At 39.7% G+C, this 16633-nt stretch overlaps 1 protein-coding gene across 1 annotated transcript in view; it reads left to right on the top strand.

The window, feature by feature from the left end:
* Positions 1–16633, top strand: part of MEGF10 (multiple EGF like domains 10) — a 112999-nt gene that overhangs the window by 35714 nt on the left and 60652 nt on the right. The window contains exon 5 of the mRNA XM_035099947.2: positions 3755–3847. Coding sequence (XP_034955838.2) covers positions 3755–3847 — 93 coding nt within the window. The remainder of the gene's footprint in view (positions 1–3754; positions 3848–16633) is intronic.

The raw sequence follows: 16633 nt of genomic DNA, 5'->3' as shown, positions 1-16633 counted from the left end.
TAAATAAAAACAGAGTGGTTTATGTTTTCACTGGTAATAGCTGGCATTGAAGAAAATTGCAACTTCTTGTGGATGTTTTAAATGATTATAGTTACATGTGCATGCACACGAAAGCTCATACCAGTGACAAAACTAGTTGGTCTCTAAGGTGTTACTGGATGGAATTTTTTTTATTTTGTTTTAAATGATTATATTTGGCTCAAATATCCTTTCAACTAGAAACTAACCAAAGGGTGACTAGTTGAAGCCACTGTCCTACTACTGTTGCCCTTTATTCTTCTTATACAGTGGTACCTTGCATTCTCAAACTTAATCCATTCCAGAAGTCTGTTCTAAAACCAAAGCGTTCCAAATCCAAGGCGCACTGTCCCATAGAAAGTAATGCAAAACGGGTTAATCAGTTCCAGAATTTTAAAAACAACCCCTAAAACAGCAATTTAACATGAATTTTACTATCTAACAAGACCATTGATCCATAAAATGAAAGCAATAACCAATGTGCTGTACTATAAAAAATAAGACAGTATTAGATGTTGTAGATGATTAAAATTAATTTTTTTTCTTACCTGCACTGATGATAGTCTTTGTTTGGATGGGGGGTGGGGAGCTTTTATGCATTTCCACAGTCACACAATCAATCAATCAATCAGTAGCTGAACTAGGTTCCACACAGCCACAAAAACAAATTAACCGAAAAAGCCTCAAAAACGCAAAATAAATAGCAAAAACAAAAGCGCCAAATTTAATCCGTTCCAGAAGTCCGTTAGACTTCCAAATGTTCAAAAACCAAGGCGCAGCTTCTGATTGGTGCAGGCGCCCCGGAAGCAACAGCCAACAGCTGTATTGGACGTTCAACTTCTGAAAAACATTTGAAAACCAGAACACTTCCGGGTTTTCAGAGTTTGGGAACCAGGGCGTTTGAAAACCAAGGCATTTGAGTACTGAGGTACCACTGTAATTCACTCAGTGTTCTATAGGAGATACCAGTTCCACACTTTCCCCCTCTCATACAGGCCCCCTTAAGTAGGCAATAGGTTAGGATTTTGGTTTTCTGTTCAAATGACAAACTAACCAGCATAACCCAGTAGTATCATCAAAGCAGAAACATGCTGTCTATAAAAATGCAAGTCTAAAGTCATTGTTACCTGCGGAAGAAACTCTAATCTGCAATTAAATTTATTTCTGCACATTTTTAGCATTAAAGAGTTGATATTATTGACATGATCTCTTTTGAGAAGGAAATGCCTAGTAACATCTGTATCTGACAGATATTTATAGGTGGACGGGCTTTAGAGCACTATACCAACGATCTCAGGTTCTATCCCCAATGTCTTTGGGGAATGCACAAATTGCAGAATGCACAAATTGCAGAATGCACAAATTGCAGAATGCACAAAAAATATACATTTCCTACACAAGACTTTTTATTCCTAGCTATGCTAACGCTATTCAATAGCAGCAGTAGAAACCTCTGCCTGAGTTATTGCCCAACACTAGATAATTTTTCAATAGATTGACAAAAATGATCCGACGCAGAAAAAGGCAGATTCTGGTTTCCGGTCAAGAGTCGCAATAATAATGTTTGTAACTTTGTTTTGTGCCTAGCAGTAATTTTCCAGTCACCTCGTTATTACAGGCAATTAGATAACGCAGGTCAGGCTAGCCTCCTCATGCTGCAGCTCCTTGTATTCCTAATAGACAAGTCGACTTTTAAGACTGCAGTCCTCTAACCACACACCTGGGAGCAAGCCCCACTGAATGTATTAAAATTTACTTTTGGGTAATTGTGCAGCATTGCATTGTAAGTTACACTAGGCTTTGTACTTCAACATTTTCCTGCATCTGGTCTTAAAAGTTTCCTGGCAAGCCATGATACAAACACATCCCCTTATACCTTCCTAACATCTTTGAACTCAGTCCAAACGTAAATATTCTTACAGCTGCTTCTAGTGTGTGACATATCTCCCTTGCAGCTGCGTTATTTTTTTTAAAAAACGTTTCCTAGCATATGAAGACCAAAATTTAATCTTGTTTAATAAAAACTCTTCAGTATGCAATAGCCTTACAAGCATGCTTAATATGCAGATGCGCACCATTTTACAAAAAAAGTCATGGAATGCTATGGTAGGAAGGGACAGCAGGGGAGAGGGGATAATGACCCAGGAAAAAGGGAGGACAGAGGGTTGTATCTACTGTTCCTCACATATTTTGTCCAAAGTTCATTTCAGTTTTTAGGTACTTGTGGACACGGGTGGTGCTGTGGGTTAAACCACTGTGCTGCTTGTGTCTGCCGATCGAAAGGTCGGCAGTTCGAATCCCCGTGATGGGGTGAGCTCCCGTTGTTCGTTCCCAGCTCCTACCAACCTAGCAGTTGGAAAGCAGGCAGTGCAAGTAGATAAATACCGGTAGGTACCGCTCCAGCGGGAAGGTAAATGGCGTTTCCATGCACTGCTCTGGTTTCGCCAGAAGCAGCTTAGTCATGCTGGCCACATGACCTGGAAAAACTGTCTGCAGAAGCGGACAAATGCCAGCTCCCTCGGCCTGTAAAGCAAGATGAGCGCCCCAACCCCAGAGTCGTTCACGACTGGACTTACTTGTCAGGGGTCCCCTTACCTTTACCTGTTCAGTGGATAATTGCCCTTTTAACACCTTATACAGGGTAAAGTGTTGAGAGTAGGGGCTCTACCCCTTAGATCTGTTTGTTATTTTTGGACTGCATTGTGATTTTAGAACCAGGGATTAATTGTAGAGACCCTTAGTAAGGATGTTCAAGAGAGACAAGTGTTAGGGTAAATGTTGAACACACCTGCCCTGTAGGAAAATCTGATAGCAGTCAATGCCACCCTTTTCATTCTTTATACCACTGGAATCTTCGTTTTCAATGTTGTAAGAGAAGCTGTTGTATATATATTTTCTCTTCTCTTGCTTTTACCTCTGAATGCAGTAGCCACAGGCTATCATACTCACTGATGATCATGACTGCAAAAATATGAGACTTACTGGTATATCAAAATTAAGAAAAGACCAATAAATGGTTGGCAAATAAATGGTGTGTATCAGTTGCGTATGTAACAAAGAGAGAGAGAGAGATAAAACAAGAAAGCAGGAACAGAAGGGGTGGGTAATTATGATGCAGCTTAATCACCTCTCCACGGAGAAGATGAATGCCTCTAGAGATGGCAGGGGGGCTTCCCTGTGGCAGAGGCCTGAACGGATAAAAGCTCAGAAATGGGACATTGTGGGAGCAAGGGGCCAGAGGGCATGGATCTGTGGAATTAGAAGCCATGTGGATCACCCAATGGAGCTGGCACAGCAAAGATGGACAAAAAAACTGTCCTTATTTTTCATGCCCACTGGCAGAAGTCAGATGTGGGGGAGACTCCCCAGTTCTTGTCTCCGCTGACCTGCTTATGATTGCTCTATAAAGCACCTTTCATGAACACAATTGGTGATTTAGAGTCACTAAAGGAGAAGAGCTACTTTTTTCCTAACTGGATAGATATATGAAGTTGAAGTAGCCATGGTGAAAGCCCTTCCAAAATATTGAAACTAGAGAGGACAGTCTAAGGGTATTAAACACTCAGTAAATGTGGGGAAGTTATTAAAAACTTTAAGTATGCTAAATAAGTCTTTGTTTTTTTAGGAGAAACTGGAGACAGTATAAAACAGCTGGATTATGGAAAGTAGAGGGTTAAAAAAAATATCAATATTTTTATTCTTTCTTTCTTTGATAATTTCCCTCTTTCTCTGACAGCTCACTGTGCTGATAAATGTATCCATGGTCGCTGTATTGCTCCGAACACCTGTCAATGTGAGCCTGGCTGGGGTGGACCCAACTGTTCCAGTGGTAAGTCTACATCTGCTGCTGTCTGTCTGGGGCTCTGTCTGTTCTGCTAACCGTCTTTGCATGGAGATTTTTAAAATCTTGTGCCAGGGATCCCCAGTGCCTGTCTGAAAAGTTAGCTCTGATTTACATGAAGGTATAGGATCTCTGTGTGTATGATTGTTTCTCTGTCTTCTCTTTATTAAATTAGGAAGTGCCAAATGTCAGCAGATAAAACTCTACATTAATTTGTTTCCTGGCACACAGGATGTGGCTTTTAGCACTTGAACAGATGATATGAAAAGCTGCTATTGCAACAAAATAGCTTGAACAACCATACCTTTTCAAACAATTAATAATTCAGGAAAATATGGTTTCATATTTAGAAGCCAAAAGAGAGAACGATGCAGGGGGGAAATTATCCACAATTCAAATATTTTCAAAATCATTGTGTGTAGTATTTTATTACAACTGATGGACAAATAGAGTTTGGGACGTTAAGAATAAAAACAAACATATTTTGGGGAAAATCCATCAATTATTAAAAATGACACAAAGACTACACAGTAAAATGGGCCCAAAATATTGGAGAAAATATTAAGTTGATGTGCGGGGAAAGCTTTTGTTAAATGCATGAAAGTTCTCCCTGAATATGGGCATAAAGGAGAACTGCTTTAAAGTCTTGTCCAGATGGCGTATCACCCCTGAAAAATACATAGAATAAATAAGAACTATCTAGACATATGTTGAAAATATAAAAAGAAGGGTGTGTCCATCCGTCCGTCCCAACATGTGATAGAAATATGAACTGGCAAAAAATATTGGAGGAAGATAAAGGAGGAAGATCCTCCTTGGGTGAAATGGCAACCAACTTTTCATGTTTCAGATCTAATTTATTGATTACATTTTTTGCACTTTTGTTTGTTAAACTCACTGTGTAAAATGCTACACCCTTGTATACTGAAACTACTAAGTAACAAAAATAAAGATAGCAAGGACACAGATTTAGTTTTGTTATGGTGATAACAAGGGGGGGGAAGAAATGAGTAAACAGAGCTATTTCACTTTAACTTGAGTATTGCTAGGTGAAGTCACATGTTGTTATTTACATAAATCCTTGTGATTCATACTTGGCAGCCCAAAGTCCAAAAACTGGCATTAAATGGTCATCATGCTTATTATCTTATCACTTAACCCATGAGTGTGATGAGCTTGTTGCCTTATCACTTCAACTGAAAGTGCTTGCTCCGAGCAGGACAATAGCAGGCTAATTACAGCACTAAATTGTATTTAACTAAGTTTTATGTGAAGTGGGACCTTTGAAATTAATGAACCTACATTTGCCATGCAGATTAATTTTAATGGGTCTCCTCTGAGTACGACTGGTGTTGGATACAACTCAGCCACTCTAGCAACAGTCAGTATATAGAAATTATCCCCAAACAGGGCACAATTGACTAGTGGGTCAGTCCTAAAATATGCTCTCAGGAAGGTATTTAGAATGTGGGGAGATTCTATTCTATTATTATTATTATTATTATTATTATTATTACTATTACTATTACTATTACTATTATTAGATTCTATTATTCTATTAACAGGGTAGCAGTTGTTTGTCTGTTCTGGCTCCCTGGAGGTCTAGAAGAAAACTAAGTGTGGGTTCTCAAGTGCATTTCTTTCATGCTGTTGTCTTGGGGACATTTTTACTGTTCCTTCAAATATTATTAAAACTGCAGGTGAAACTCAGCAGAATATGCCTATGTATACCTGCAAAATGGGCCTTTCGTTCTTTTTCCTTTGCTTTTCTAATACAGAAGAAAGCACAGCAATTTAACCAAATTCAATTATCCACTGATTGCATTTTGAGGAACGAAGTCTTGTTGCTATGTTCTCCATAACTATTTTCTTCCTTTCATTAGTGCTGGTGCTAAAGCTCTTTCTTCTGTCCCTGCTTTCCCTCTGTTCTTTTGCCACTTGCTGCTAATGTCATCGGGTTCAACAGTGCAGATACTGTGTTCTTGTCTCTGTGCAACAGAAGTCTTGTGAAAGAGCCCTTGTTGCCGAGCCTGTACCTTGAATTGAGAGATCCCCTGGGATGTTAGTGATCCTCTGTAAAAAGTTTTTGCATACGAATTGCATCTAACTTGGTGCTTTAAAAAAAACACCCTTCAGAAAAATGATATTTCAAGGACAGATTAGGAAAGAAAAAGGCAATTTTGTTCACACGCAGTTGAGGCAGGGTTTGGGGAGAAGCAGTCTGGGCTTTCTGGCATGCCTCCATGTTCCCCTAGCAGACAAAAGAAGAATGAGATGCTGCTTTTATTGGACTGCCCTGCTGCAAATCAAATTGGCCATAGTCAAATGAAACAACGCTTTTAGCTTGCATAATTTGAGCTATGCTGTTTGTTATTATCTGAGCTGTAAGGCATGTGTGATTTCCTCATCTGTGTTGACAAATAGAGCTTTTCATTGTGAAGTGGTAGTAGGATTCTCACCAAATAAACAGATTAGTGATCCTGGGAGAAAGTGCCTGGACATCCACTCTGTCCATCTGTAATTGTTTCATAGCATACATAGCATATTAAAACTTTTATTTTTTATTTTTAAAAAATAACTAGGCAATATAATACGTTCTTTCAAGCAAGACTGAACATTATCCTAATACTTGTTCCAGTACATGGAACTTCTTCAAACTTATTTTCTTATCATCACAGTATATAAACATGTGTTGCTTTGTTCATAAATTCAATTGTATATTGTGCTTTAAGCCATTCAGAAATTTTTGGAGCAGTTGCTTTCACATATACACTTTTAAGTAAAACATTTTTTTGGGGGGGGGGGAGCGGTAAATAAAAGACCTGCTACTTATACAAGAATAACCACAACTTTTCTTTTTCAGACATATTAACAATGTGATTTTAAACATGTCTAATCTGTTAGAACCCTATAACTATCACAGGTATTCCTAATATCTGTTTCCATGATATGTAGCTATAATCCAACTAATCATCACCATCATACACAACTTTTTTAAATGTCGGAAAGCAAACTTTGATTTTAAGTGCGCGCGCGCACACACACACACACACACACACACACTTCTTTACATCTAGTTTGTATTTTGTTGCTTATTGGTCTTGTAGATCATCATTTTCTCAATTACTGGATCAAGTGAAGTCACATCAGTTTTGAGTTCAGCAGAATTCTCTTTAAAAGTACCAGGAGTAAGGGCCAAACTATTCATATACTCTGTTCAGTTCATGATAATATGTCCCAACAAGCACCCTCCCACACCCAACAAATTGGCAATCCCAGCCCTGCAGCTGTATTTTGGTTTTTGAAAACGTACATAGATCAGGAATTCCAATTACAGATCTCTCACATAATCTGTAGTATGATCCTTAATCCCCGTTTTGGTTTAGTAAAAAATAGCGCACTGCTTCCTTAGGCTGCAGTTCTGGTGCAGCAAAACTGGACAGAGTGGTGGAGTCTCACCAGAGCCATAGCTCTCTAATTATGCTAGCCAGGATGGAAGATGGTGGCAGTAAAAATTGCTAATGTTTGCTGCACCAGCTCTAGGCTTCTCCAAACGGAAGTACCAGATTAGGGTTAGGCTAATCTCCATGTTTCAGGATTGATGCTGGCAGGGATACTTCCAGCAACAAGTTTCACCCACCTGCACTTTTGGTAGATGCAGAGAGAATCCTCTGCTGCTTCGCCACAGAAGATTGTAGTTAGGATTGCTCTGTTCCTGAAATATTTATTTACTATGCAGCTGAGAATGCAATACAGTACATGCAACATGTGTGAAACTCTTATTGTAGACCTTCTGATTTTGCGTACCCTTGGCAGCTAAGGAAATGATACAGCTTTCTCCTTCTTTTTTGCTCTGGCACTTTCTTTGCGAAAACCCGCTTTATAATGCTGAATCGGAACGAATGGCGATTCGAGTTTTCCACAGGTTGCCGCTTGCTCTGATTAACTGGCAGGGTTTTGTGGGGCCAAAATAAAGTGCTCAGACACAGTGCTTTAAAGCTTGGACCTTTGCTTAGGAACGCAGCACCAAAGGGAGTCTGGATGAGCCCTAACTGATAGCATGAAGCGTAATTAAAGCTGAGCTCTTACTTAGGTTGCAGCTATGTAACGTAAAACAAAGCTCCCTACTGCCTTCCACCAACTGCGCCGCTATGGAAAACACTTCATTGTGTTGAAGTGGGGTAAGGTAAAAAAAAAAAGCTTGTTGTGACTCTGATAGATAACAGGTCCCTCTGGACGTCATTTTTATTGTGCAATTATGATTTGTGCTCATGATAGTATCAGGGTGGTAATATATGATTCTGCTTTCAATACTGTTTGGATGTGCAAAAGTTTCAGGGTGAACATACTGCTTCATTCCCAGTCAGTGCATGTCCTGTAGCTTCCTGCTGAAATTATGTAACATGTCATATCACATACTGCAAAATTTTGTAGTGCAAAATATCCCCTCCAACAACAATACAGTAAGCAAAGTAATCACCAAACAACTATTGATGTTGATTGATGTGTGGACAGCCCAGTATAAACACACTCTAGTGCACTATTTTTGCAAGATGCATCTGCAGGGGATGTTCACCTCATTTCACTGCAACACCAGACCTTTATATTTCATTAGTCCTAGCAGAGCCACCTGATGCATTTTGCTAGTCTCTCATTAAAATGATTTCTAATCTCTTATGTGTTATGCCTGCATCCCTGCTTTACACATTATGTGTTTTATCTTAGGTCAGCAAACATCTCGCTATACAATGACCTTCCTGCTGCTTCCAAACATTGCCCCTCTTACACCCTTCACTATTTCCCCTAAGCAACTCCAAGCACACAATTTTCTCCTTTCCCTTTGTTTTAAAATGGTAATTGTAGTAGTTTCATATCCACAAAGTATAAGATATCCACTCTGAGTCAAAGATTTTAGCAGAGATGTCTGAATATGACATGCCATAGCATCCTCCAAAAATTATCATAGATGAAAAGTGATACTTTAGGCTCTTTTTTTTGTTTCTATCTGATCTTTCTTTGACAAACTTGTTACCATAATAGTGAGTGTTTGTATTGCCTGAAGTGTATTTTGATGAAAATGGATGAAGAGGTGGAAAAGACACGTTACATTATGTAATGGGATATACACATACAAAATATTCTCTTTTCAGCAAAAGACTTGACATTCATTTGAATTAAATTAAAGGATTATTGAGTGAATACTGTAGACAGATCGATGTAATTGGAACTGGACACAAACAAGTTGAAGCTGTCCCTTGCAGCTACAGAATCAGCACACCACAGTGTCAGAGTCACATCGGGGGAAATTGTTCATGAAGCTGTAATAGTATTGATTGATGTGTTTGTTTCCAAATAATACGGAGGGAAGGGAGATGGTTAGAACTGCAGCGGAAGCAGTTCTGTGGATCGCAGTCTTAATAAAACTGACTTAGGAAACACTTTGTTTCTCAAAGCATTCAGATCATGTGAGGGGATTATTATTATTACTGTATATGGTGAAAAAGCAATGGCTACTCCGCAGCTCAAACTTTAGCATTCTAAAACATCATCATCATCCACATCATTTATTTAAACCCCGCCCATCTGGCTGGGTTTCTAAAAGTAAGATAGTTGTTTATTTCCTTAACGTCTAATGGGAGGGCATTCTACAGGATGGGCGCCACTACCGAGAAGGCCCTCTCCCTGGTTCCCTGTAACCTCACTTCTTGCAGTGAGGAAACCTCCAGAAGGCCTTCAGAGCTGGGCTTCAGTGTCCGGGCTGAACGGTGGGGGTGGAGACGCCCCTTCAGGTATACTGGGCCGAGGCCGTTTACAACCCTTGGTTATACTGCTTATGCAGCACCAACCTGGGTGGCAGCAGCACAGCCTGGCATTCACCTGTGATTCATTGTCACCACGCAACACCTTTATGTTGCTCAAAATGAAATGCTTGATGTCGAGCATTGCATTTTGGAAACTCTAACTTGGTGGCTGATCACTGTGCATCAGAACTGAGCACCAGCTCACTTCTCATTCCCAAGCACCAACACCACAGCCAGTCAGGGATGCTTCTGGCTGGCAGTGATGGGGGCAACAGCAGTGTGGTGGTCAGGTGCCCTGGCAGATCCAGCAGCACAGCTGGACATGAGTCCTTCTTTGTTCTGGGGACATAGACTGGTGTCTGGTCCTGCTTAATAGAGTTTGATTGAGAAGAGGATTTTTAAGAGCACAGCTGCTATAAAAGATACAGTAGTACCTTGGTTCTCAAACTTAATCTGAATTTTATTATCTAACGAAACCATTGATCCATAAAATGAAAGCAATAAACAATGTACTGCAGTCACACAATCAATCAGTAGCTGAACTGGGTTCCACACAGTCACCAAAACAAAACAAAAAAGCCGAAAAAAACAAAAACACAAAATAAAAAGCAAAAACAGGCAGACCTCATTGTAACACTCAAAATGGAAGTGTGACACTCAAATTGGAAGCATAACACTCAAAACAGAGCACGTTCGGCTTCCAAAAAAACTTCGCAAACCGGAACACTTACTTCCAGGTTTGCAGTGTTTGAGTTCCAAGTTGTTTGTGTACCAAGGCGTTTGAGAACCAAGGTATACCACTGTACTTTGCTCCCCTGATTTAGTGAGAGTGTTTGGCCAAGAAAAGAAAAGAAAAAGAAATAAAAAATTTCAACTTGATATTTCATGTTGACAAAACAGACATGACAGATCAAAAGCAAAAAACAAACCCCTACATCTTTTTACTTCTAAACTGTGCACGTTTATTATGGAACTTTTCAGACACAATCATCTTGCTTCCCTGCAGTGCCATTTCCCATCAAGAATGTCTGTAAAGTTTGCAAGTTCCCTACTCACAGTTATGTTTCTCACAGGACCTGGCAGATGCAGAAGAGAGGAGAAACAGGATCCCTTGGCACAATCTCTGTGGGATATGCACATGAGATGCAAACACTGCCAGATTCTCAGAGAAACATTTAGTTTTTAATCAGCCCTTGAAAGTCTAAAGTGAATTGACAACCCAAAGCCAAGGAATGCACTCAGCTAACTCAATAGGAGAATAAGAATAACCAGGGGATCAAACCGAATCTGAACTTGAACTGAAAGCTGGATCTTGTTTTTAACTGAACCAGAACAGAACCAGAGCCATTATTGGAAATGTCTGTTGAGTAAGAAGTGGAGCAGATCCTTAAAAAGAAGGTTCACAGGCCATGAAGGACGTGCTCACAAATTTATTGACAGCTGCACGAATTATGATAGCTAGGAAGTGGAAGGGGCAAGCACAATATAAAATGGAAGAATTGTATAAAGAGGTGTGGGATATAGATATTAATGATAAATTAACATGTGTCATTAAGGTAAGATGGGGAATATTCAGGAGAAATTATTTCGAGGAAATACGGAGGGTGTATGTTGAATTTGTACTGTTAAAACGGAAAGGGGTCAAACCATTGCAAGAGCTGTTGAAATTCTGGGAGGTTGGATAGTTATAATGGAATGGTCTCGGTGGTGAGGTGCACATTTTTATTCTTATTTATTTATAATTATTACTTTGTCAAATGAATGAATGAAAAGTAATCACTGAGCACCATACCTGGACCCAATCTGAGTTATTGAGAAAGAGCCTCAGGAATCACAATTTTTAGATTCACATTTTTGCAAGCTTACCCAGTATTCAGACTTCAAGGGTGGTTTTACCCAAGGCTAGCATTTACCCCGAGTAGACTTATTGAAATGAATGGACCTTTCTTAGTCATGCTTATTAATTTCAGTGGGTCTACTCTCTGTAAACTTAGTTGAATACCACCTCAAGATAGGAAGTCTTCAGCTGACTTGAAGGAGGGAATTCTGCATTCAGAGGGTAGGTGGAATAATTGGGGTAAGGAATTTAATCTCCCCCCATTTAAATATTGCTCGGCAAGCTCAAGACCTGCAGGAAAATCTGCCAGAGGGTAGAAAATAATGGTACAAGGATTAAAAAAAAAACCCCATTTGTTTAAAAAGAGACAAACACCCGCACATATTTTATAACATAATATATTACAAAGCATAGTATGTTATAAAAAAACATACACCATCCTTTTGTATCAAATTCAGATTTAATAGTGGGTTCATGCCATCCACTGTCATCTATACCAACCTTGTGAGCAGAATGAAAAGTAATTCAGGTAGCCTTCATGGGTTTCACTGTTTCCTTGATATTGTGCGTGTGTGTTTGTGTATAGCATCAACAATCCTTAACTTCCATTTAAATAAAGAACTGTGAGACAATAAGAAACTTAAGCAGGGGAAAACCCACCACAGATTGTATCTTGGTGATGAACCACATTCATATTTGTGGTTTTAAGTTTCTTGTCATCATAATTATTCTCCAGTGTATCCTGTTTTTCAGTATATGAACAACAAAAAGAACTATCTGAACTTGCTTTAAACAATTCTTCGGTTCCATGTATTATATTCCAAAATGCCTTAAAGTGTCTTGTGAAATATATAGTGTCTGAAAGAAATACAATTGAAGTGTTTTTATACCTCTGAGCATTACATTTTCTCTTTTCTTCTACTTCATTGGGCAAGAAGCTTTTACAAAAGAAAAGAAAGAAATGGAGGAGGGGGAGCTTAGATTCCTGAATACAAATTATTTCTTTATATACAACATTCATAGGGAAATGACAGATACGCCAGAAGGTCGAAAGCCAACAGTGTAACATATGAAAGTGAATAGAAGGGGAAGGCTGTAGGAAAAATAGATGTGAAAAAGTGAACTTTACAAAATAATGCAACTATTTCTGGAACAACAATAATTTTATGAATTTTTTTATTATTATTATTAATAGGCAAAGGCCTCTGACTAAAAACAAAACAAAACATTGCAAGCAACGTATCACTTTCCGGTTATAGAATATCAGAGTTCCTTGCTTCTCAGTTTGCCAGGCACTGCAAGTTTAGGAAAGTGTAAGACTGGATCTCAAGTAGTGTGCATTAGATTTGGTTTAGAATGTGAAATGCACTGAAATACATCTTCAGATGAGCAAAAGTCCGAAGTATGATGTCTATTACATTACAGCTAAGTTTTTTTCCTCTGGAGGAAAGTTTTGGTAACTTGGGATTGTTTCTGTGTATAAAGTTTTCATTTGTCATTGAGCTTCAGAGAGCATTTATAATTTGCTTCTGTTGCTGTTGATGGTAAACTGGCATTGGCTTAGAGTACTGTGCATTCTAATTGTGTTTATATAATGCAATATTCTTAGTCCCAAAGGCACCTTTTTCACTTGAGATGTTGTTGTAAGTGAAATGTTCTATATTTTGCATTATCTGCTGAATATGTACTACAGAGGACTAAAGCAATATTGCTCCCCAATGATCTGAATGTTTAAGGAAAAAAAGTGAACAAAAATGTAATCAAATGTTTTTATTTGCTCCTAATATACTGTATATTATTTAAGAACAGTGTCTCTAAGGGGCTGTACTTGAAGTGCAGAATGCAACATTTCTGTAATACCTTAAAATCCTGTTTTCCTTGAGCATTACGCAGGAACCACTTTATTGTACTTAAATAGGAGGAGAACATATAAGTTGTTACAATGTGCCAAAATAATGGGTTGTTCTAGGAAACGAAGGGCAGAAAATAAAACTTGGTATACAAAGGTGTTCAGGTAGACGTATTTTCAGGAGAACTCTCACAGCTAGGCTGGTAAAGAAAGTGATTTATATATGTTGCATGTGCGATATAACATTGTGCCACCAGATGGCAATGTGGAGTCCAGTTTTTCTCTACCTGTTTTCCCTGCTTGAATTTACAACGCTTTAAACTGAAACGCTTTTTTGACATCCAGCCCCTGTCATTTGTTTTGAGACTTTGTACATTCCTTCTCCTTTTTACTAGGAAAAAGAAGGACTGGACTATACCACATTTAGTTGATCGTGGCTTTAACTAGGGCCACTTTATTAAGAACTTAGGAACTGCATAGGGGAAATGAAACCATATGTGGGAAATACTCAATTCTCCTAAACCTAAACCTGGCTCCTAAACCTGTAATGATTTGATGGGCCTAACCTGCAGGTGTGCCTTAGTGTCAGCTCCTTACCCATGTATGTCACACTCCTTCAGGTTTGGGGGAGGTCTTCCTGGTTCTGCTCCCTGAATATGGCACCCAGCTCCAATCTGTTTAGGCCCCCTCAAGGCCCACCCTGTTCACCTTCACCATTGGCCTCTCTACTGTATCGAAAGGAGGAGGAAGAGAAGGAGACGGGCAGGGATGCCTTATAAATCCTACTCCCATTCATCCCCAGAACTAGTGCACCCTTCGGGAGAGTGCTAGAAGTGGCTTTTTGGCCATCACCGTTCCTGCAAGTGAACTCCCACCTGGACCCCTTTTTGAGCTGGACAGAGATGCTATGGTGTGAGCTGGAATGCCACAGCTGATCTGTATGTTTTAGTAGAACCGGATGAGAACAGAAATCGTGCTTTGGCAGCGCGGCGGCAGCAGGTGGCCCCATTAGCTAAAGTGGTGCTTCAGGTTAAGAACAGCTTCAGGTTAAGAACGGACTTCCGGAACGAATTACAGTGGTGCCTCGACTTACGAATTTAATCCGTTCCGAAGGCACCTTCGTAAGTCGAAAAATTCGTAAGTCGAAAAACGCCATTGGAAACGTGATTTCCCATAGGAATGCATTGAAAATGGAAAAATTCGTAAGTCGAAAAATCCCTATCTAAAACCGCCACAGTTTCCCCCCGGATGTCGAGACATTTGTAAGCGTGCGGCCATTACCCCCATCGTAAGTCGAAAAATTCGGTTGTCGAGTCATTCATAAGCCGAGGTACCACTGTAAGTTTTTAACTAGAAGTACCACTGTAGCATTGTTAACAAATGATTTTCATGAACACTATGAACAGATTGCATATTTTGCATACTTCAGCATTACATGTTGAATAGAATTGGTTCCAGAAGTCTGTTTGACTTCCAAAACGTTCAGAAACCAAAGCGTGGTTTCCAACTGGCTGCAGGAAGCCGTGGAAGTCACATTGGATGTTCAGATTCCAAATAATGTTCGAAAACCGGAGCAATCACTTCCAGTTTTCGATCGTCAGGAAGCCAAAATGTTCGACGCCCAAGGCATTTGAAAACCAAGGTACGACTGTATTCTGCTCGCATCTGAAAAACATGTCAGCTTTTTGAAATTTTTCAGTGAATACAATGAGGTATCATGGCAGTTAAGGCGGTTTATGGTTTCTTTAGGAAACATTGGCATAATCAGGATATCTAGAAACTAGTCCCAACTGCCAATTTTAGTCTGTTTCCTCACATTTCTTGGTCCCATACAGTTGTCCATGGGAGCACTGGGGGCAGGCAGTAGGGTTGGGTCCACATGGAGATGCCGGTTGCCACTACAGTTTACATGATAATGGTACACAAACTGCAGCAGCATCGTGCCTACTCTGCATGTGAAGGCACTCAACTGTTTTCATGAAATCCTGGCTAGATCAAAGAGCTCCTTCAAGGCCTTGCCAATGAAAAATCTCAGCCCTGTGATTCTCAGGATTCTAACAATATCCTCTGTTATAGGAAAGTGCTATGAGATCTGTTCAAGGATGCGGGTGGCGCTGTGGGTTAAACCACAGAGCCTACCTAGGGCTTGCCAATCAGAAGTTCGGTGGTTCGAATCCCCACTACGGGGTGAGCTCCTATTGTTCCGTCCCTGCTCCTGCCCACCTAGCAGTTCGAAAGCACGTCAAAGTGCAAGTAGATAAATAGGTACCGCTACAGCGGAAAGGTAAACGGCGTTTCCGTGCGCTGCTCTGGTTTGCCAGAAGCGGCTTAGTCATGCTGGCCAAATGACCTGGAAGCTGTACGCTGGCTCCCTCGGCCAGTAAAGCGCGCTTTCCCATAGAAAGTAATGCAAAATGGATTAATCCGTTCCAGACTTTTAAAAACAACCCCTAAAGCAGCAATTTAACATGAATTTTACTATCTAACGAGACCATTGATCCATAAAATGAAAGCAATAATCAATGTACTGTACTATAAAATAAACAGGACAGTATTGTAGATGATCAAAATTAAAATTAATTTTTTTTCTTACCTGCACTGATGATAGTCATTGTTTGGATGGGGGGCTTTTATCCATTTCGGCAGTCACACAATCAATCAATCAATCAGTAGCTGAACTGGGTTCCACATAGTTACAAAAACAAATTAACTGAAAAGCCTCAAAAACAAATAGCAAAACAAATAGCAAAAACAAAAGCGCCAAATTTAATTTGTTCCGGAAGTCCGTTTGACTTCCGAAATGTTCAAAAACCAAGGCACAGCTGATTGGTGCAGGTGCCCCAAAAACAATAGCCGACAGTCGCATTGAACGTTCAGCTTCTGAAAAACGTTTGAAAACCAGAACACTTCTGGGTTTTCGGCATTTGGGAACTAAGGCGTTTGAGTACCAAGGCGTTTGAGAACCAAGGTACCACTGTAATAATATCATTATAGGTTTGTTGTGCTGTAAAAATTACAAGATTAGGTCTGTGAAGTTCATTGAACATTCAAAGTGTGATATAAATGTTAAGTATAAGTATTATTGATCTTACAGCTGAAATAGTTTAAATTTAGACATACAGCCAGGCACAGTATACAACTCACTTCAACAACAGTGGTAGAGAGACAGGAACATTTGGCATTTTGAAAAATGTCGTGGGCTCAAGACCTACAGTTTCTGTAAACCAGCCTGTGTTCTGTCTGGTCTGTGTTAATACCATAGCAAATGTGGAGTGGTATAAACTTGC

Source organism: Zootoca vivipara, chromosome 11 (genome assembly GCF_963506605.1).
Source record: "Zootoca vivipara chromosome 11, rZooViv1.1, whole genome shotgun sequence".
In the NCBI taxonomy this organism is placed as follows: domain Eukaryota; kingdom Metazoa; phylum Chordata; class Lepidosauria; order Squamata; family Lacertidae; genus Zootoca; species Zootoca vivipara.
The sequence above is the reverse complement of the archived record's forward strand: the minus strand, read 5'-3'. Positions and strand labels throughout refer to the sequence as shown.